The sequence below is a fragment of the Galeopterus variegatus genome, unplaced genomic scaffold, assembly GCF_000696425.1.
Source record: "Galeopterus variegatus unplaced genomic scaffold, G_variegatus-3.0.2 Scaffold4781, whole genome shotgun sequence".
NCBI classification, from domain to species: domain Eukaryota; kingdom Metazoa; phylum Chordata; class Mammalia; order Dermoptera; family Cynocephalidae; genus Galeopterus; species Galeopterus variegatus.
The window spans coordinates 151,051-174,778 of NW_007730892.1; the positions used below are offsets into that span (position 1 = coordinate 151,051).

Sequence of the window (23,728 nt, forward strand, 5' to 3'; positions counted from 1 at the left end):
GGATATCAGGACGGCTGAAAAGCTATAATTTAATAAAAGGCAAACATGTAAAGCAAGCCCTAACAAACTCTGGCATGATATTTGAGGAAGTGAATTGGAGAAATGAAGCTGAGAAGGCCGAAGAGACTTCTGGCACACACGCTATGACCACACCAAAACTTTTTCAGGAGTAGCGTTATTGCGTAGGCCTCTCAGTTACAGATTAAAAATACTCATGTGACTTTGCCTCTAAAGTCATCTCTTGAAACATGATTAAAATACTGTACTTCACAAGCCAAATTCAGTTCAATTAAATTGTTGAATCTAGGTAAAGGATGCTCACTGATAATTCTTTCAGGTCATTAGTGAATTTGAAACTTTTTATAATACATTTCAAGTTCTCAATAGCCAAATGTGGCTACTCTATTGGACAGCACAGATCTAGACCTGTGGTAAGAATCACCAAAGATTCTCATTAAAAATGCAGAATTTGGGCATTTTGTTAAATTTTGACTCAGCATGTCTGGAATGGGGGCCAGGAGTCCACATTTTTAACATTTGCCCAGATGATTCTTATACAGTTGGTCTATGGACCACATGCTAAAAAACAATGATTTGCTGTAGACCACTGACTCAATTGAGAGACGGTGTATGCCTCTTGGTCCCTCATAGTCCAGCCTGAAGCCATGTTACATAGGATTAGTATTAAGAAATAAGAGGTATCATAGCTATAGAAGATACAGGGGAGAAGTTAGTTTTTGTTTTGCAAGGAGGTAATGAAGAATTCCTCCCATAAGAGAATCCTGTATTCAGTTGCACAAATCCCTAGGAAAACAAAATTTTCCTTCATCACTTATCATCGGGCTATTTCTGCATTTATTTTTGAAAACAGTTTTTGTTTTGCAAAGAGGTAATGAAGAATTCCTCCCATAAGAGAATCCTGTATTCAGTTGCACAAATCCCCAGGAAAACAAAATTTTCCTTCATCACTTATCATCGGGCTATTTCTGCATTTATTTTTGAAAACTTAAATCAATACACCTATAAGTAATGTTTTCCTGTTTTTAAGGAGTTTTACTTCCTTAATCATCTGTAAATATACTGAGGGAGACTCAGTGTAGTATAGCACAGTACTTTCAAGTAGGAAGTAACAGTCTTGTGATTCAAAATGCCACTGAACCATACTCAAATGAATACAATTCTTTCTGGTTTTCATGCCATAGGTAATACTGTCTGAAGTGACTGTACGACTGCTACTGTATCCTTACATCTGCTATTTCCTCATCTCCAATTTCAACTCAATAATACATAAACTCATAATAAGTGAATTCACTTCCATAAGCACAAAACTGCCCTTCTCAAGAGCAATGAGAAAGAAGAATTGTGCTAAAAATAAGTCTCAGCACTCTCTGTCATCTCACCTGTATCCATCATCAAGACCACTTTGTTCACAAGGAAATGATTTTCGAGAGAAGGTCCATGTGCATCTGATTTGTGGGTATGCTTTAAACTTGACAGAAAAACAGAACTCTTCATATTGGTCAATTTCATAATCTTCCCTTGAATTGGTAGCATTTATAAATCCCTTTTCTGAAAAAAAAAAGCATTATAAATTAGATAATGAGATTCATATGGAAATGTACTGACATGATAAAATAAATTTTTATTCATCAATTTAATGCAAGAAAATGCAGATGTTGGCAAGCTGCAGGTTGGTTTTGATAGGCCAAGAAGAAATATAGGAGTCCTTTCCCCAGCTCTGAGCCTGAGCTCATAATCTTTTGTAGTTAAGATTCCTTTAAGAATGGGATATAAATAATTGACTCTCTTCCCAAAGAAATGTAGAAATAAACCTATGGATTTTGCAGACAATTTCAAAAGGTTGAAGGGCTCCCCTACTCGTGGCTAACCACATACACACTAGGAGCCCCTGACAAAATCTGGAAACGCTTGCTCTCAGCCAGAACAACTCTCTCAGTGATGAGTCCCACATAAGATAATCTCAAGGCACAAATGAAAGCAATCTGGCTGGCAATATTCACAAGGCTTTCTCATGGAATACTTTCTTACCAGTTTGCTAAGAGAATCACTGCGTTTCTTAGCATTTTCATTATGGCTGAAGGCTACGGCCTAATCTGAGATTACTTCAATGTGGTTATTTTCAAATCCCACTTAGCCCACCCAAATTTCAATGCATCTAAGTGCTTGTACAGTTAGAATAACTCGGTTCCTTTTTCAGCTTTTTGATAGTAACATTATATTGAAATTGGAGTTTGGATTACATACCTCACATTCCACACTAAAGCAACTAAAAATATGAATAAAGAGGTGTGAGCAGCCTGCATTACCTAGGATGGTAACCAAAGCGGACTGACTGGGATGCTTTGAGGAGGAACAAGTGTAATATCCAGCGTCATTTCTTCCCACTGATGATACAAAAGCAAACAGAATCCGTATCATAGTTCTGTTTGTTGAATAGGTACTCATCTCAAAGTAGCTGCCCTAGGTTTTAATAAAACAGAGTTTGAATTTAATGTTTTCAACCTGTGCTATTAGTTCATCCTTCATTTTCAGAATATAAACTTGTCATATTACCTCCTTGAGGGCTTTGTTTTCTAATTCCCAGCTCAGCCCAAACCTATGGTTCACATGAACAGCTTTGCACCTTATCCACAAGGGTTCCCCCACTTTAAGATATAATTGTGGCTGTGTGGTCTGAGGAGTTTGATTTAGATCTAGAAGATGAAAACATACCAAGTAAGGGGGAAAAAAGTGACTTTTTTTCTTCATCACGAAATGTATCCTGAAAATTGTGAAGAACAAAGATTTTATCATCATCTCAAATGTTACTAACCACATCAATAAAAGAATCTTTTAGAGATTGGCTACTCTTCTATGAAGAAAATAACATTTACAGAATCCATAATATTACATTTAAAGTGGTATAAAGGCACTACAGAATTTCTGAAGCTGAATAATTACCTAAGCAGTTACTGTTAGTCCCAGATAGTTAGTTTCTAAGGAATAGTCACTGAAAATAACAGCACATGATATTGTAGTGTTACCTATTGTGAACAGCCTGGTACATTCCCTGCCCAGTTCATTTCTTGCACAGCACCTTATGTCTGCTCCAAATAATTCATGAAGTACCTTTTCCTCCTTCTTAACAACAGCTGGACTTTCTTCTTTACAGCTACAATTAGGAAATAAACACCATTGACAAGACATGTTTTAAAATTACAAACGAATGTTCAGGAGAAGAACAGAGTTAAAAGTTCTAGAGCCCATTTCAAGAGAACAAAGGAAAGAGTCGGTCAAAAGGTAAACAAACCCAAAGGTTTGGTTTCAGCAAAGGGTTCCTAAGGGAACTGGCTAGTAATTCATTATCTCAACTAATTAGCATAACACTAGAGAGAATTACATAACAAGACAGTTTAACATTTTTTGTGTTTGGTGACCTCTTTTGTTGTTGTCATTTAAAAACCGGGAAAGAAAGGAAGAATGGAGAAAGAAGACAGAAAGAGAAAAAAAAGAGAGGAGAGAAGTAGGAAGGGGTTTCATGCAGCTTGACCTGGAGGGCATCTTCTTCCCCCAAGCACAGAAGCAGACACCCAGTGAGAGGGAGTGAAGCTGAAGCTGCAAAAGTCACCCGAGTTCCCACAGCAAACGGAGGAGGAAAGCCGAGGTGTCCCACCCCCTCCTCCCACCTCAGCAGAAAGTGGACATTGGATTCCAGTGACAGTCTCCCTAGCTGTTCCTTCCCCGCAGGCGGGTCATGGATTGGGGTCTGTGTAGAGACACCCACTCCTCTTTATTACTTTAGCCAAATGTATTCGTTTCTTTGTCTAGGGATCCTTCCAGGCGTCATTTTTTTCTTATTACAAGACAACAATAATTGAGTTCACTGTAGAAATTTTGGAAAATACAGAAAAACCCAAAGAAAAGAACCTTAAATTATCCATATTTCTACCACCCCAAGATAACAGCTGTTAATATTTTGGTGTGTTATCTTTCCAATCTTTTTTCTTCCATGCACACGTTACACATATTTCTACAGGTAACCTCTTTTTCTTCTAAAATTTGAAATAACATTCATATCATTTGGTAACCTGGTTTTTACTTTTTCTCCTTCTGTTTAGTCCCATTTTAAATAAAAGTTGTTAAGTAAATTTTAATTAGTTCCAACTGCATGTTGTGAGAACTTAGCGATGGCACATATGAAAAAGAAAAGTAAACATTTATACGATGCTCACTACCTGTTAGGCACTGTTCTGTGTGCTGGACATATATCAGTTCATTGAATCATACTAACGATCCTACAGGGTGAGTACTTGTTACCTGATGAGGTACAGGGGTTAATTAACGTGTCCAAGGCCACACAGCCGGTAAGCAAATCAGGGGTCAAACCCAGACTAGCTGGCTCTACATTCTATATCCTTAAACAATCATATTAAGCTGCTTTTTTTCAGAATAAGCAGAATAATCACAAATTAAACATTTAGCCACAGGAAATTTCTTACTTATAAAGGAATTATACTTTAAAATCCATCTTTCTTTTTTCCCCAGATGCTCAAGCAGCCAACAATCCCGTAACTTAAAAGGGCTTTTTGCTGTGTAGTTGTAATGCCCCAGGGAGGACGCTGCAGGTGACCTGAGGAGTTCTAAAAGGCCCCTTTACTAAAAAATCACCCGTCACCCTTCCTGTGAAGCCCATACTAGTCATTCTTTAAGTTCAAGGAGCCAATGTTTCCTGTTTAAATGAGGTTAAATTAGATTTTACTTACAGTCTAATGCCAACTAAATTGGGAAAAGACCGAAAAAATAAAATAATAACAGCAGTTATCGTTGTACACGTCATACCTTTCGCCTTGTGAATCGCAAAGCAGCCATTCCACAATTGGTTCTGGAACACTCTCGGATATGCAGACCAGGGCATCCTGGTTTTCCATTTTTTTAAAGTAAGGTCTTCGTAATGTGTAAAGCAGTGTATCTAAAGCATCGAAAATTATTAACATTTTAATATTTTAGAAATAACTGTCTTAGCAACCCTGTCAAAAAATAATTCTACATCACTAAGAAAAGTTCATAGTTAATACCACAGCAGTGTCTTCTGCTCCCCCCACCCAGCCAATATACGAACTCTGGCTGCCACAACAACTTTAACACGTATCCTCTTGGTCAATTTCTTAGGGTATTTTACACACCCACAGATAACTAAAGTACAGGGAGTGAGGCCATGTGAAAATACACATATGTATAAGAAAAAGAAAATTAACAATAACATATAGCTTAAAGCCCTTCCTTATTTAACATATAGTTTAAAACTCAACATTCCCATAATTTTATCTTGAACTAGGCAGAAATATACTAAAATTTAGAAATGCAGAAATACAGTAGGATGGAGTTAGAACTGGAACAGAATTTAGAGGTTAAGTTGAGCCTCCCATCCACACTGGACCATCACACACACACACACGCACGCACATGCACACACACACGCAGACATGCTTGCTCTCTCCCCCCCCTTCCCCATCCTTCACTTCCAACTGTGATTAACATATAGACTTTCCACTTCTGCCTGGACATCTCTAGGGACTGGAGTTCACTACATCCCAGGGCAAATCATTCCAATTTTTTGGAAACTCTTTTTTAAAGAAAGTTTCCGTATACTGAATTCCAATCTCCCTCCTTATAATAAATTTAGTTTTAAAATATTATGTATTGTTTGATATATACATATGAAAGAATATATGAAGTATAAATTTTGAATTATAATAGTAAGAACAATTACCCATGGCCCACTATTCAACTTAATAACTGGAATGTACTTTTTAATACATTTTTGTGCTTCTCACCATCTCTCAACCATAGGTAACCTTTATCGTGAATTTTGTGTTTATCATTCTTGCACTTTTAAAAATTGTTTTACCACACAGATGGGTGTCTCTAAACAATATACTGATTTGTTAAGTTTTTAAGCTTCAAAATATGGTATCACAAAATATGTAGATTCCACAGCTTCATTTTTCATCCAACCTTATGTTAAAGTTTCATGCATGGTTTTGCACATAGCTATACTTCATTTAGTTTTTACTACTACATAGTATTTCATTGGCAAATATATCACAATCTATTTTTTCATATTCTTGCAGTGGACATTTGAGTTGTTCCCATTTTTTGTATTATCAACCAAAGTGCTATGAACATTCCATTCATTTCTGCTGAGGCACGTGTGTAACTGTTTCTTTAATAATGCACATAAGAATGGAAATGCAGGTTTACATGGCATGAGCATGAGTTGTTCCCATTTTTTGTATTATCAACCAAAGTGCTATGAACATTCCATTCATTTCTGCTGAGGCACGTGAGTAACTGTTTCTTTAATAATGCACATAAGAATGGAAATGCAGGTTTACATGGCATGAGCATGTTCAGCTTTACACAAAATGACACTTTGTTTTCCAGAGAGGTTACACTAACTTACACTTACACAGCAGGATATGGGAGTGCCTACTGCTCTATATACTTACTTACCAAGACTTAATTTCAACAATCTAGTGGGTATAAAATATCTTACTAGAGTCTTAATTTGATCTCTCAATTTCTATCTTAACATATATTAACATAATTAATTGGTAGGCCATTAGGCTGAGAAGGTTCCCCCACCTTGAATTCCTACGTAAGCAAACCCAAATCCAACTCAGTGTAAGCAATAAAATGAAACTTTTTTTTTTTTTTTTTTTTTTTAAAGATGACTGGTAAGGGGATCTTAACCCTTGACCTGGTGTCAGCACCGCACTCTCCCAAGCGAGCCACAGGCTGGCCCAATAAAATGAAACTTACGCTTGACCAATCAGAAACTGCCAACTAACCTCTAACTAGAGACTACCAAACAAAAACTGCCAACTAACTTCTAACTAGGGACTTTCCATTTTAGCCAATCAAATATTTTATTTGTCTTGCTTCTGCAAACACCTTATAAAAGTTTTTCACTTGACCAATCAGAAACTGCCAACTAACCTCTAACTAGAGACTACCAAACAAAAACTGCCAACTAACTTCTAACTAGGGACTTTACATTTTAGCCAATCAAATATTTTATTTGTCTTGCTTCTGCAAACACCTTATAAAAGTTTTTCCCTCACATACCCTTGGTAGAGCCCAACTGCACTGCTTGTCATCTGGCACTGCCTGATTCATGAATCACTGTCTGCTTGAATAACCTCTAAAATTCTAATGTGCATAAAACTTTAATGTGCCTAATTTCATCTTTTAACATGTGTTTATTGACCATCTAGATTTTATATTATGAAAATGCAATGCCCACTCATGTCTTTTGCTCATTTTTCTACTGGGTTTTTGTTTAGTTTAGTTTACTTATTATTGATTTATAGAAGCTCTTTATATATTACAACTGTTAATACTTTGTTGATTGTGAACTGCAAGTATCTTTTCCCATTTTGTGGTGCTTTCTACCTTTTCTCCCTGTAATTTTGAAACATTGGTCCCAGTTCTGCTTTCTAGAGCAATTTTTTTGAAAGTCTAGCTTTGTTTCCACATGGAAATCCTTCCAATATTTAAAATCAAAAACTGAGGTCAAGGTAAATAATTACCATCCAAGGTACTTTAACTAGTTAGGCCAGGTTTCCTTACTCAAATCACAGAAGAATTTCATCTGCATTACACTGCAATCAACCTTCTCTCCTCAAAGTATTTCCTTCTCCATGTGAAACATTCCCAATTCCTTCAGCTCTCCTAATTTAAAGAATTCCAAGTTCTTCACTTTCTAGCTAGCTCTATTTTGTCAACGTTCATCTGAAAAAAATGTATAATTAAAAATAATAATCTTGTACTCGTTTTCTTAATCAAGATATTATATTTTCATGAACACCGCCACGGTTCAAACTCACTTTTTTAGCAACCACGCCACACTGTTGGTTAATACTGAGCTTGTAGTTGACTAAACCCTTTTCCCTGACTCTCTAAACCCTTTCACACTGACTGTTGTCAAGTCTCTCCCATCTCTTTTTTGAACTTCAGCACCCAGCAAAATACTGCAAACATGTTACAATTTACTTGAATGATTGTTATTATATTTTTACATGGTAAATCTTAAGTGAAAGGAAGGTACCCTAAATGTGAGGGTACTTCAAAAAGTTTGTGGAAAGATAAAATTAAAAGATAATACAAATCTTTCCATGAAATTTTTGAAGTACATTTATGTAACAGAGACACAGCAGATGCCCACTTCTCTTATACAACTATACATACTTGGCAAAAAAGAGAGAGAAAGAAAGATCAAGAGAGAGGAAGAGAGAGAGCAAGAAATCTCTTATTCTCTTCCAACCTAGAGCACATACTTAACTGTCCCACAGAGTGGAGTGAGAGACTGGGAAGGGGACAAGGAACAAGACCAAAACCAAAGAGCAGCTAAAAGTAACTCTCGAATTTTGAGCTTCCAGGTCTTTGGACCTACTGATTTCAGAGTAATTGAAGGGTTTTCCAGAATAAATTTTGACAAATTTTGACTTCGCCCGATTTTTGCCTTACAGACTGACTTTAGAACTTAATACCCCACCCTCAATCCCAGTAAGATGACATGTCTGTTTTAGCTTTGACTGCAAGACCACACACTCTCACACAACACCCAGTGTTGAGTAGTGTAGAGAGTGCAGACCTGGCTTAAATCAGCCTCTACCTGTGCCCATGACTGCACCTCTCAAACAGTCTGTTGCTCATCTACGTTAGTGCAGGTGTGTTGCAAGCATCTGAGGTGATGCATGAAGAACACCTTCGGCAAAAGATGGCTGAGGCACCCCGTGGCTGGACACCCACATACCACACACCTTGGCTGGGTGCATTTGAGTCACTGACAAGGAAGAGGGAGCCTGGCAAGTTGTACCAATGCATAGCCTGAGAACCTAATTTAAAGCAGCATAAGCCCAGAGTTTGTGGAGCACTGCCCTTGCCCCCAAAAGCATGGGGAACTAAGTGAAAGCAGCTCTTTTAGTGCTTATTAGTCAGGTAAGCTAAAGCAGTATGTTCAGTGTGCACAGCACTGCCTCTGTGCAAGTGGGGACGAAGCAAAGAGAAGCTGCAAAGCATCTGCAGGGGGTGACTGCCAACTGCACTGCTGCCTCCCTTGGTAGGACCATGCGGATTGTTCCTTATAGCCCACGTGTGGTCTGACATTTGTATAGACCTGTGTTGTCTAATACAGTAGCTGCAAGCTACATGTGGCTATTTAAATTCAACTTTTAACTCATTAAAATTAAAATTAAAACTTTGGTTCCTCAGTCACACAAGCCACATTTCAAGTGTTCAATAGCCATGTGTGGCCAGCAGCTACTGTACTGGACAGAGAAGATAAAGAACATTTTCATCATCTCAAAAGTTCTATGGGATCGCACTGAGACCTTATAATCCTGTGAGGTATATATTTTTATCCTCATTTTACAGATAAGGAAATTGAGGCTCAGAGAGATTATGTGACCTGCCAAAGGTGGAAGTACAGAACCAGAATTAGAACCCAGGTTTTCTGATTCCACATTCAAATTGTTTTCCATTTCTTCCCTGTCAGCCATCTGTTACTGGAAAAGTGGGGGACCTGAATAGAGGATGGCCCAGGTTCAAAATAGCATTCTCATTCTGAGTCCACAGGACATGCCAGAGGTTCTCACTAGGTTATACAGATGGTTGAAGCGAATTCAATCAATTCAACTACATATTGAGGGAAACCTGAGTGCTGTGACTAGAGCAGCTGGTCACAAGCTAACGAGTTCTAAACCACTCCTGTGGAATACTGTGAATACCTAGTAGAGCTGGACTTACTTCTTATACTCACTGTAAACAATATTGTGTAATTGGCAGCTTCACTCTGAATAAAAAGTAGGTATTCTCCAGCTTGGGTTTCTGTCATTTTCAGAATGACCATGGAGACAACTCCTCTGCAAAACAGGAAAGAGAACTGGTCATTTTGGAAAATGTGTGAAACTAAAAACATAAAATTTCATACTGACTCAGAAGGTGGTTTGGTGGCTCCCGCATTCCCTGATGGTGGCACGGACGGCTGCTCTGTAGAGGACATGGATGTGCCCAACACGTGGCCTGAGCATTGTTAGTCTGACCTTGACTTTTAACGGGTCCCTCCCTTGAGAGTGAGTCAGCTCCATTCTAGCGCCATCATCTCGTGTTCTCCGAGCCCCTAAGAGGGAAACTCCCATCCGAAACATGCACAGCCTTACTGGGCCACCCCTTGGTAGTGGCATTCCATTCCCTTCCATTAACTAAGCACCCTCCATGATCGTATGTGTCCAGTCACCTGGTCACCAGCTTCAGTTTCCCATTCGCAGAACCAGATCAATGTATAAGTGAGATACACTGTCTCTCTAAGTGAAAGAATTCAAGCAAAATCTGACAGAAGGCATTGTCCTTTGAGGTAATAATTACACTAAATATCACACAGATGTAAGGAGAAAGGGGTCTCAATGTTAGTATTTTAAACTTTTCAGATAATTGGTAGAAATAAATTTGGCTAGGAGCATTCTCTTCAAGGAGACAACTTTGATGTGTGTTTGGTGATACCCACTCTCATCATTACAGCTAGAAGTACTCTCTAGCAGTTTATGGAGTGGTGTTGGATTTCATTTTACACTTTCTGACCCTAGACCCTTACTGATCAAAGTGTGGTCATTCTTCAACAGTGTTAGTGTAGCTGGGAGTTAACAAAGATACAGAACCTCAGGCCCCACTCGGACCTACTAAATCAGGATCTGCATTTTAACAAGATCCCCAGGCAATCCAGATGCATGTTGTATTCGAGAAGCCCTGCTTTAGAGCATCAAGGAGCATGCTCTGGAGCACACGTGCTTGTGTTCACATAGACAGCAAATCACTAGGGTGTGTGTTTGATTTGCTTCTGCAGATCTGTTCTGGTGATGTGCTTTCTTTCTCAAAACCATTCGCTCTCCTAGTGTCATTTGTGAAATCTTGAAAGCTTAGGTGTTCAATCTTTCCGCCTATAAGTCACAGTCCAGATATAAATTTCTATCATTCTCTACTGTGAAAAAGTCACTGAAAATGTTTTGGTAACTAACCCGTATGAGAACCATGACTTTGGCTAACAAACTGGACTTCCTGTCCTAGAGCAACAAAGGCGGCATCTACGGAGTGAAGAGAATCCTACTTCTCTGTTTTTTGGTCTCAATCCAGTGAGAACTGTTGTGGCATAAAATCTTAATAAGATTTCCAGAACATTTCCTTAAGCCAAAATTCTTAAGAGAATAGAGCTTTGGATTAACCCCAAGATAAAAGTAATTGAAAAACAGAAATAATACAGTCTCAGAAGAGGAAAGGAAAATGAACGTGATCCAAGGTTTAGAACTAAACTTCAGAATTATACCCACTGTCCCAAAAATTACTGAAGAGTTTCTTTGACCTTAAAGAACAAATGCAAATAATTGATACAAGACTGTCACAGAGATGTTCTCCAATACTTCAGTTAGGGAGCATGACACCCCTTTCAGGCTATTTGGGGAGCATTTACTGCATTGTTCCTGGAAAGACAATGCCTTCTCTACAGCCATGGGGCACCAGACATCCCCAAGAACTAAAAAAAAAAAAAAAGGCAGCCTTAGAACTACTCAGTGGCCATTTAAATGGCCTGTGTCTTTTGCCCTATCTGGTTTCAGCAAGAGGACAAGGACAGCAGGGGGCAGCAAGTGGCATAGAGTTAGACAGAGGTTTGGACATTATCCAAGCATCTAGGCTAAGATATTTTTCTGCATAATGAGACCAGTGTTCCTTACATTGTCAGTCAATGTCTTCCCAAAATATTTTGTGGATATCACATACTACTGTAATTCTGCTTATCATGTTTTGAAACAAAATAGATAAAACCAAATGTTCTTTCCTGAAGCATTGCCCAGAGAGAAATTTTTTTCTACTTAAAATAGAATGAAATGAAAACTTTCTAACTTTATCTTTAACAAGATATCCAGTTAAAGAAAAAAGATACTTCAAAAATCACAAATAGACTTCCGGTCAAGATGGCAGAAGAGAAGGTCCCCAGTGTCACTCTCTCCCACAAATCAACCAATTTACAACTATAAAAAAGCAACAATAGCCAAGCTGGGGCCACTAGAGCTCAGGGGAAGAGGAGGAGAGACCTACCGGGTGCATGAAGGTGAGAGAAGCCATGATGAGAGAAAGAAAAAATTGCTCCAACCATTTTGAATCCCAGCCACTTCCAGGCTGGAGCTGCTGAGCACATGGAGCAGGAGCTGGCAAAAGCCGCAGCTTGCCCTTCGGATGAAGTTGCATGGAGGCGGCAACAGGAGAAGAGAGCCTGGTGGCCCCCAGGTCAGCAAGACCACTAATAGGGTTCCCGTGGACCCATATAGGAGTGAGAAGCCACAACAACTAAAAAAAAGGAGCCACTCAGAGGCCAGTGAGTCATCGCAAGGGACTGGCACATGGCCTGTTCCATGGGAAGTGTTTGGAGCATGGGTGGTGGGGGAGATGGGTCCACCAGGGGAACATTGGGGCACAGCAAGGACCGCTGATCTGTACCCCAATCAGCATAGGACCACTCAGAGGAGACTGGTCAGGAATGCAGAATAGCACGGGATGAAGTTTGATGAAAAAACTCAGTCCCAGACCAGAGTTTCTACACAACCCGGGTGCACCAGATCTCCCAAGAGCCAGAAGTACCTATAAAGTCAACCATTAAAACCTGAGCTGCACAAAAGGCCTTTCCTAGGGAATTGGCAGCAAAGCAGCAATTTAGCTCAACCACAGGCTCAAGTACTGGCCCCCACAGGAAGTTCCCCCATTTTAGAAGTAAGCAAAGGACAACAAATTAGTTCCAGTGCAGAGTTTAAGTGGTGGGAACAGCAAATAATCAAACACAAAACTGAAAGAAAAAACAAAGTACCCACAACCAGACACAAAGTTTGATATTAACTAGTAAAGGTCTCACTTCACCAAAGAACACCTATAACACCTAGAAAGACTGGAAGTCCCCTGGGCTACCAAGCCAGAAAGGCGGGAGGGCCGGGGGCCTCAGCCATGCCCCCTGACACCAGCAACCAGTCCTGAGGGTGGGGGCCTCAGGCCTCAGTCACACCCCCCCGACATGCACAACTCCCCCAGCGATGACCACTGAGCCACTGCAGGAAGTGCCCCAGGCTCTCCCAAGCCAGTGCAGCAGGGAGCTGAGGGCCTCAGCCACACCCCCCAACACCCACAACCAGACCAGAGATGACCACTGAGCCGCAGCAAGGATGCCCTGGGTTCCCAAGCTTGGGTGGGGGAGGGGCGAGGGCTTTTGCCACACACCCCTGACATCTGCACCCAGCCCACCAATGACCTAGCCACCACTGGAAGCCCCCTGATCTCCCCTGTGGGAACGAAGGGGTTGCCAAGGACCTCAATCCCACCCCTCCTCCTCCCTCCTTCCATCCCATTTCCTTCCCCTTTCTCCTCTCCCCCTCCCTCCCAACTGCTCTGCAACAACATCATAGAATGTAAAAAATAATATTAATTTTAAAAATCCCAAATATTCTTTTCAATATTTGTTTTACATTTTGCCAGCCTCTCTCTCTCTCTCTCTCTCTCTCTCTTTTTATATGGTTCATTTTTTTCTTTTTCTTTTTTTTTGTTTTAACCCTGAGCAGGGTTAATAATAATTGTGTGCTCTGTGTGTGTGTGTGTGTGTGTGTGTGTATACGTATAATAATAATAATTGCTATATATAAAATATATAATAATATAATAACAATTATATATATTATTATTTTAAATTAATAGAATTTATTTTTTAGAGCAGTTTTAGATTTACAGAAAAGTTGAGCAGAAAGTATAGGGAAATCTCATAAACACTCTTCCCTCCACACAGTTTCCCCTATTATTACCATTTTACATAGGTATGGTATGTTTGTTACAATCTGTGAACTAATATTAATACACTATTATTAATTAGAGTCCATGGTTTGCATCAGGGTTCACTTTTTGTGTTGTACATCCTATGGGATTTGAGTCATGTGTCCATGCCCTAACTATATTCTTGGTTTGTTATTTCAGTGGAGAGAAGAGGTATAATAAATACGGGCAGAAACTTGAAAAGGAATTCCAAATTAACCACATATTATGCAAGAAAGTATTCCTCTAAAAATCCAGGTGGCTGCACATCGCCCCTCTTACCTGTTTTGTAAATCAAAGTGAGGCTGGCAATTCAGGGAGCTGTGTTTAAAGACCCAGAGACAGGAGATGTTCCCTGGGATGCTGACCAGCACCTGCAGTGTGACAGACGCAGATGCGTCCACTTCCACAGCCGCAGCTTCATACACTGCCCTGGCACTCTCAGGTCTCAGCACGCACCCAAGGTCTTCTGGGGATTCTGACACCTACGTAGTAGATAGAACAATGTGAATTTACAAGTATTGCATGTTTATAGCATCCTCTGCTTAGCAGGAAACCTTTATCAAATACATGCACACATGACACCCTGAAACCCATTGAGAATACAGCATTGACTGAAAATCCTATAAATTTATAATTCTCTAAAGAGAAGATAAATAACTTTAGGCTGGATTTCTAAAATGTTGTACAGACTGTTATAGGTTGAATTGTTTCCCCCATCCCCAGCCCCTCAAATTCCTATGTTGAGGTCCCCAATACCTTAGAATGTAACCTTATTTGGAGATAAAATTTTTACAGAGGTATCAAGTTACAATGAAGTTATTAGGGTGGCCTTAATCCAATACGACTGGTGTCCCTATAAGAAGAGGAGTCTGGAGACAGAAACACATACAAGGTGGGCCGGCCTGGTGGTGCACTGGATAGTGCGCTGCTTGGGAAGTGCGGCGGCGCTCCCACCCGAGGGTTTGGATCCCACATACAGACCGGTTCCCGCTCACTGGCTGAGCGAGGCGCGGGAGCAGCACCGAGGGTTGCGATCCCTTTGCCGGTCCCCGGTCCGGTACGGGGGCAACACTGAGGGTTGCGATCCGTTGCCGGACATGGAAAAAGATAAAAAGACAAAAAAAAAAAAAAAGAAAAAAAGAAACACATACAAGGAGAATGCCATGTAAACACAAAGATGACCATCTACTAGCCAAGCAGAGGGGCCTGGAGCAGTCTCTGTCACAGCCCTCAGAAGGAACCAACACTGCCTACTACGCAGTAATTTTGGACTTATAGCCGTCAGAACTGTTTATCAGATGAGAAATTTCTGTTGTTTAAGTCACCCAGTCTGTGGAACTTTGTAACAGCAGCCCTAGCAAACTAATACACAGACCTAGCAAACTAATACACAGACCTAGCAAACTAATACACAGACCTAGCAAACTAATACACAGACCTAGCAAACTAATACACAGACCTAGCAAACTAATACACAGACCTAGCAAACTAATACACAGACCTAGCAAACTAATACACAGACCTAGCAAACTAATACACAGACCTAGCAAACTAATACACAGACCTAGCAAACTAATACACAGACCTAGCAAACTAATACACAGACCTAGCAAACTAATACACAGACCTAGCAAACTAATACACAGACCTAGCAAACTAATACACAGACCTAGCAAACTAATACACAGACCTAGCAAACTAATACACAGACCTAGCAAACTAATACACAGACCTAGCAAACTAATACACAGACCTAGCAAACTAATACACAGACCTAGCAAACTAATACACAGACCTAGCAAACTAATACACAGACCTAGCAAACTAATACACAGACCTAGCAAACTAATACACAGACCTAGCAAACTAATACACAGACCTAGCAAACTAATACACAGACCTAGCAAACTAATACACAGACCTAGCAAACTAATACACAGACCTAGCAAACTAATACACAGACCTAGCAAACTAATACACAGACCTAGCAAACTAATACACAGACCTAGCAAACTAATACACAGACCTAGCAAACTAATACACAGACCTAGCAAACTAATACACAGACCTAGCAAACTAATACACAGACCTAGCAAACTAATACACAGACCTAGCAAACTAATACACAGACCTAGCAAACTAATACACAGACCTAGCAAACTAATACACAGACCTAGCAAACTAATACACAGACCTAGCAAACTAATACACAGACCTAGCAAACTAATACACAGACCTAGCAAACTAATACACAGACCTAGCAAACTAATACACAGACCTAGCAAACTAATACACAGACCTAGCAAACTAATACACAGACCTAGCAAACTAATACACAGACCTAGCAAACTAATACACAGACCTAGCAAACTAATACACAGACCTAGCAAACTAATACACAGACCTAGCAAACTAATACACAGACCTAGCAAACTAATACACAGACCTAGCAAACTAATACACAGACCTAGCAAACTAATACACAGACCTAGCAAACTAATACACAGACCTAGCAAACTAATACACAGACCTAGCAAACTAATACACAGACCTAGCAAACTAATACACAGACCTAGCAAACTAATACACAGACCTAGCAAACTAATACACAGACCTAGCAAACTAATACACAGACCTAGCAAACTAATACACAGACCTAGCAAACTAATACACAGACCTAGCAAACTAATACACAGACCTAGCAAACTAATACACAGACCTAGCAAACTAATACACAGACCTAGCAAACTAATACACAGACCTAGCAAACTAATACACAGACCTAGCAAACTAATACACAGACCTAGCAAACTAATACACAGACCTAGCAAACTAATACACAGACCTAGCAAACTAATACACAGACCTAGCAAACTAATACACAGACCTAGCAAACTAATACACAGACCTAGCAAACTAATACACAGACCTAGCAAACTAATACACAGACCTAGCAAACTAATACACAGACCTAGCAAACTAATACACAGACCTAGCAAACTAATACACAGACCTAGCAAACTAATACACAGACCTAGCAAACTAATACACAGACCTAGCAAACTAATACACAGACCTAGCAAACTAATACACAGACCTAGCAAACTAATACACAGACCTAGCAAACTAATACACAGACCTAGCAAACTAATACACAGACCTAGCAAACTAATACACAGACCTAGCAAACTAATACACAGACCTAGCAAACTAATACACAGACCTAGCAAACTAATACACAGACCTAGCAAACTAATACACAGACCTAGCAAACTAATACACAGACCTAGCAAACTAATACACAGACCTAGCAAACTAATACACAGACCTAGCAAACTAATACACAGACCTAGCAAACTAATACACAGACCTAGCAAACTAATACACAGACCTAGCAAACTAATACACAGACCTAGCAAACTAATACACAGACCTAGCAAACTAATACACAGACCTAGCAAACTAATACACAGACCTAGCAAACTAATACACAGACCTAGCAAACTAATACACAGACCTAGCAAACTAATACACAGACCTAGCAAACTAATACACAGACCTAGCAAACTAATACACAGACCTAGCAAACTAATACACAGACCTAGCAAACTAATACACAGACCTAGCAAACTAATACACAGACCTAGCAAACTAATACACAGACCTAGCAAACTAATACACAGACCTAGCAAACTAATACACAGACCTAGCAAACTAATACACAGACCTAGCAAACTAATACACAGACCTAGCAAACTAATACACAGACCTAGCAAACTAATACACAGACCTAGCAAACTAATACACAGACCTAGCAAACTAATACACAGACCTAGCAAACTAATACACAGACCTAGCAAACTAATACACAGACCTAGCAAACTAATACACAGACCTAGCAAACTAATACACAGACCTAGCAAACTAATACACAGACCTAGCAAACTAATACACAGACCTAGCAAACTAATACACAGACCTAGCAAACTAATACACAGACCTAGCAAACTAATACACAGACCTAGCAAACTAATACACAGACCTAGCAAACTAATACACAGACCTAGCAAACTAATACACAGACCTAGCAAACTAATACACAGACCTAGCAAACTAATACACAGACCTAGCAAACTAATACACAGACCTAGCAAACTAATACACAGACCTAGCAAACTAATACACAGACCTAGCAAACTAATACACAGACCTAGCAAACTAATACACAGACCTAGCAAACTAATACACAGACCTAGCAAACTAATACACAGACCTAGCAAACTAATACACAGACCTAGCAAACTAATACACAGACCTAGCAAACTAATACGGGAAAAAAATAGTAACTTTACTGTGGAGAAAACTGGCACACACCATCTTAATCAAGGCTATCTAATTAAGTGATCAAGGTTTACATCACCAGTAACAAGACTAATGGACATCCTATAACTGCTAATATGATGCACTGAGAAGGACACAATGTTACATCTGGGAAATCCTTGCCAAAAATGCATAATTCAATCTCATTTTGAGAAAATATCAGACAGACCCGAATTGAGAGATATTCTATAAAACATCTGTCTAGTACTTTTTAAAATGTCAAGGTCATGAAAGATAAGGAAACACTGAGGAACTGTCATATATTGAAGGAGACTAAAGAGACATGACATATAAATACAATGCAGGATTCTGGATAAGAGATCCTGGAACAGCAAAAGGATACTAGTGGAAAAACTGGTGAAATTCAAATTAGAAATGTAGTTTAGTTAATAATATCATACCAATGTTAATTTCCTTGTTTGGATTTCCGTACTGTGGTTATGTAAGGTGTTAATATTAGTGGAAGCTGGATGATGGGTATACAGAAACTTTCTGTTCTATTTTTTTAATGAACAAATGAAAAATGGTATTTATGTACGGTGTACAACGTGGTGTTTTGATATATGCATACAATGTGGAATGATTAAATTAAGTAATTAACATACCCATCACCTCACATCCTTACAGTTTTTTGTGATGAGAACACTTAAAATCAACTCTCTTAGCAAATATCAACTATACATTATTAACCATAGTCACCATGCTGTGCAATAGCTCTCCAAGTGTTCCTCATGTTTAACTGAAACTTTGTACCCTTTAATCAACATCTCCCCATTCCCAGCCCCTGCCCCATACTATTTTTGCAACTTTTCTATAAATCTCAAATTCTTTCAAAATAAAAAGTTAAAAGAATTAAAGACAGATACAATTTTTTTTTTTTTTTTTTTTTTTGTCTTTTTCGTGACCGGTAAGGGNGAACCCGCGGCGGGAGCGTCGCTGCGCTCCCAGCGCCGCACTCTCCCGAGTGCGCCATGGGCTGGGCCGAAGACGGGTACAATTTTGATATACAAATCTGAAGGCCCCAGAGGAGAGACCACAGCAAAGAGGAACTGCATGATGAAAGTACAGAGGTGGTGGGGCACCAGAAGCCAAAGGCATGTCAATAGCCCTGAGTCATGCTGCCAGGAGCCCAAGGATGCTCACAACAGCCAGGAGGGGTTCTTCTGCACCCAGCTGGGCTGAGACCCTCAGTACCATGTGGCACTGGTATTTAATAAGATATTGTGGCATCTAGAACCCAAACTGCTTAAAAAATGGAACTTTTGTAATATTAGTGAGGATGAATCCATTGGTTTTCTTAGAACAAGGATCTCTGACTAATAAGGACGTGACATTACTTAAGAAATCTCTAACACAATTGGCTGCTTACATGAATAAAGCAGTTAGACAAGCTGTGAAAAGTCCAGAGAAACTATGTAAAGTGACCTATTGCGTAGAGAGAGTCAAGCATACTTTTCCAAATCCTTGTTACAGGAAGGAAAAAAAAAGTTCCCAAGAAGTGGAGGGGTATGGCACAGCAAATAAAGAAGTGGCTTGTACAGGCCGCCTGCCTGCAATATGATGTCATGAGAGTCAGACACATTTGGTCAACTCCAGTGACTGGTTCTTGACAAACAGAAAATCCATCATTAAAATATAGTGGGGATTTTGGGTTTTGGTTTTGGTTCTAGTTAGTTTTGTTTAGGTTTCTCAGGACCAGGAAGCAAGGGCTCAAGTTCTGCTCAGGAGGAATCTGATTCTAAATGCAATTTTAATGTTCTGGAGGAAGAGAAAAATAAGTTAACTCGTAGACTATTTGGTAAGGAGAAGCAATTTTAGAGTTGTAGTGAGTTGCCCGCCTGTGCTCACTAACAGTTTACAGGAAGAAAAGCCGTACAACTCACTCAGTTGCTGTGCAGACACGTTGCCTCTAGTGAAGTCATTACTTAAAAGCAAATTTGGTCTAAATTGCCATTAAGCCTTCATAAAAAGGGGTGATCAGAACTATCATCCTAAACAGAGATTATAAATGATGGAAATGTTCACATTTTAAACAACAGTTAAGCAGACCTTAGGAACAGTAAAAGCACCTTACTCTGGTTCCAGGATATTGTGGTGCTATAGCTAAGGATGAAGATGCATATTTACTGGAGTTGCATTGACAAGTTTTGCCTACTAAAGAGTGCTCGTTTATTCAAGACACCCCTGGACTTGTAGTCCATCCCTTGGATTTCCAGAAAGATGACTTTTCTGAGAACTGTGAACTGTGGAAGAAATCGAAACCATTTTTTAAAAAAATACCACTGAAACCTTAACAATCTACTTCACATTGAAGTGGGAAAACATTCAAAAGGAACAGCTTCAGCTTCAATGAGATGAAAGTACATGTGAAGATCGTTCATCCTCGCAGCAGCTAGGACTCGTATTTGTTTAATGAGGTTTAAGAGGTACTGGGTCTTAGTACAATCCTGATTATTGCATAAAAATATAATTTATACTACATTAAAAAATGACACAGGACTTATTACTAGGAACCAAGACCAATCATCACTAATTTGCGGGGAGGGAGGGGAGCACTGGCCAGTACAGTGATCCAAACCCTTGACCTTGGTGTTACCAGCACCACGCTCTCCCAAGTTAGCTAAGTGGCTAGCCCAAATTTTTTAAAAATTATGTTTTATAAGAAAACACTTAGATGTGTGCAGCTGTTTTCTTATATTGAAAAGACACTGAAGTTTATAATATCATAGCAAATAATATTCAAATTTTTTTGTCCACACTGAAATACTGTGTTTGCAAAATGCCTTAATTATTTATAAGCTAATGTGTTATGATACTAACATCTATTAAAATTAAAACCAACCAAGCTTCTGGCATGAAAAAAAATCACGTATTAAATCAGAGGTTTTACATTCATGTAGAATGTTGTTATTGAAAGTGTTATGTTACACTGTTTTTAAAATTTGAGAATATCTCTAATATCCCTAATTTTTTCTTTTTCTTTTTCTTGGCCAGGCCATCATGTGTTATACCTATGTTAAAACAAACAAAGAAACGGGATGACCATATATTTGTATGAATTCTTAACTGGAAATGTCCATGGCGTTGGTTAACTTATGCCCACTTTTTGTTATATACAGATGTCTAACATTTTCAGTTCTCTATCATTTAAGCTTCCTTAAATTTAAGTAAATTCACTAAATACTAAAAAAAGTAGAGAGGTGGAAATAGCTTTGTTAGATGAACAGCATAAAAGGAATAATGAAAAACAAGGTTGTAATTTGAAGGAGTCAGAGCCAGGTTATGGAGCAATTTGGGTGCCATTCTAAGCAATGAGACGTCACTGAAGGTTCTGAGCCAGGCAGTGAAGGATGGAAACTGTGCTTCAGGAAGGCTAGTCTGCCCTATCTGAGATGAACATAGCAGGAAGAGGCCACTTAAGATATCACTGTGATTATGGAAGAGTTGTGAGGGCTTGAATTAGGGAAGTGGAAGTGAGACTACAGAACATGGGGAGATTAAATGAGAACTATTAAAGGGAATTGACAGACTTGGTAACTGACCAAATGCGTAGCCAAGAGAGGAAAAAGTAGTCCAAAATAACACTGAGCTTTCAGGCCTGGGAACTGGACAGAGGTATAAACAGAAACCAGGTAATACAAGAATAAGAGTAGGTTTGGGGAATAGAAATGAAATGAATTACATAGGTGGATTTTATTGTGCAAATGGAAAATCTGTTTAGATACAGGAGGCTGTTGGAAATTAGGGACTTGGGAGAGAAGCCTGGATTCTCTTTGAGGAAAGAGGGAAATATTCATTACTTCTTCATGCAAGGTATCAATGTCCTTTCTGAATCCACATCCAAAGGAGAATATGGTTCTTGACGGAGTGCAGTGCCAGGTAGCTAGCAGAATAGGTGCTGCACCTGCACAGATGTGAGTACATAACACACTTACATACATGAAAAGAAAAGCCCATTTAACCATGGTGAGTTTCAATAGCTTACAAAGTTGGTCTCTAGAGAAAAATAACTAAAGCTATCATTTAACATTACTTTACCATGGGATACGATGATGACTTCCCCACTGATGAATCATTGTTCTTATGATTGATTAAAACACACTTGATCACAGGCAGATCTTGATTTGTAATAGTCCCAAATATCATTGTTGAAAAAACAACTGCAAAACAAAATGAAAACAATGATGTTGATACGTGCACACCATAAAAAGAAAATATGTACTTATCTTACAATGAAACAACAAAAAACGTAACAGGGAAAACTGGCCAACATGAAAGTATGTAGGAAACACAATCTGATGAAAGGCAAGTCGACTTTAAATCAGGAGCAGAGGTACTGAGAGAAGGGCTGCCCAGTAGAATGGTCTGCAGTGATGGAAACTTTCTGCACCGTGCTGCCCAATGTGGCAGTCATCAGCTACACATGGCTCTTCAGGTCTTGAAAGGAGGTTAGTGCTACTGAGGAGCTGATTATTTGTTTACAAACTATTTTTTTTTCTTTATGGACAACTATAGAATCTTTTCTTTGTAACCAGGGCACAAAAATTTTCAAAATTTTATGCCTTGTGGAGAGTCTATTTTCATCCATTGTGCTGGAAGCTTAGTGGGCCTTTCAATCTAGAAACTCATATCCCTCTGTTTGGAGTTTTCTTGAATTATTTCTTTGACTTCTCTCTCCTTCACTTTCTGTTCTATTATTTGTATGTTTTCCCAAATGACTGACGACGTATCATATGAGAATGAAGCACTAAGTGTCCATAGTAAACTCTGTGTACATAGTGTGGCCTGTTGCCTGATCTTCTCTGTAGGTTTTTCTTTAGGTCTTTTCTCATGGGCTGGTGTGATACCCCAGAGAAGACTTTTCTCTCTTGCCTGCTGCCTGTGTTCTGGCAGCTGGTGCTGGCAATATATACTCTTTTGGGGATCTGCAGTGTCGCAGTCTGCTCCTCGGCTTTCTCTACCTCCAGCTATGATTAAGCTTTCTTCATCTGTTTTAAAGCTCTCAACCTTTATTTTCTCCTTCTTCATTTTCTTTGGTTGCGCATGTTTCATATGTTTATATCTTTTTTTTTTGTTTGTCTTTGGGCTCGTTTTAGAGCTGTACTGAGGCATAACTGACAAATAAAAATTGCATATATTTGTGGTGTACATCTTAACATTTTGATATACATATATATCATGAAGTGAATGTCACAAGCATATCATCAGCTCACATACTTATCATTTTCTTGTAGTGAGAACATTTAAGATACCCTCTTAGCAAATGTAAGTTTATATTTTTTAAAACATTTTTTTACTGTCATTTGAGTGGTCCATTGGTAGAGGCAAGAGGAAAACGTATCTGTTCAACCATCTTTGTATCTGGTAATCTGAGATAGTCTCAGAGAATTTAACATTTCCTGACCCACTCTCTAATGTTTTTTTCTCCCCATTATTTTTTTTAAAT

The 23,728-nt window shown here is 39.1% G+C and overlaps 1 protein-coding gene across 1 annotated transcript in view; it reads right to left on the bottom strand.

Annotated features, from left to right (window-relative positions):
- Positions 1-22,428, bottom strand: part of FLT3 (fms-related tyrosine kinase 3) — a 47,786-nt gene extending 25,358 nt beyond the window's left edge. Inside the window, exons 1-8 of the mRNA XM_008588347.1 lie at positions 22,321-22,428; positions 14,182-14,384; positions 9,811-9,926; positions 4,840-4,969; positions 3,045-3,172; positions 2,575-2,714; positions 2,328-2,481; positions 1,401-1,569 (exon numbers count right to left, since the gene is read on the bottom strand). Coding sequence (XP_008586569.1) covers positions 1,401-1,569; positions 2,328-2,481; positions 2,575-2,714; positions 3,045-3,172; positions 4,840-4,969; positions 9,811-9,926; positions 14,182-14,384; positions 22,321-22,428 — 1,148 coding nt within the window. The remainder of the gene's footprint in view (positions 1-1,400; positions 1,570-2,327; positions 2,482-2,574; positions 2,715-3,044; positions 3,173-4,839; positions 4,970-9,810; positions 9,927-14,181; positions 14,385-22,320) is intronic.
- Positions 22,429-23,728: the final 1,300 nt, after the last annotated feature.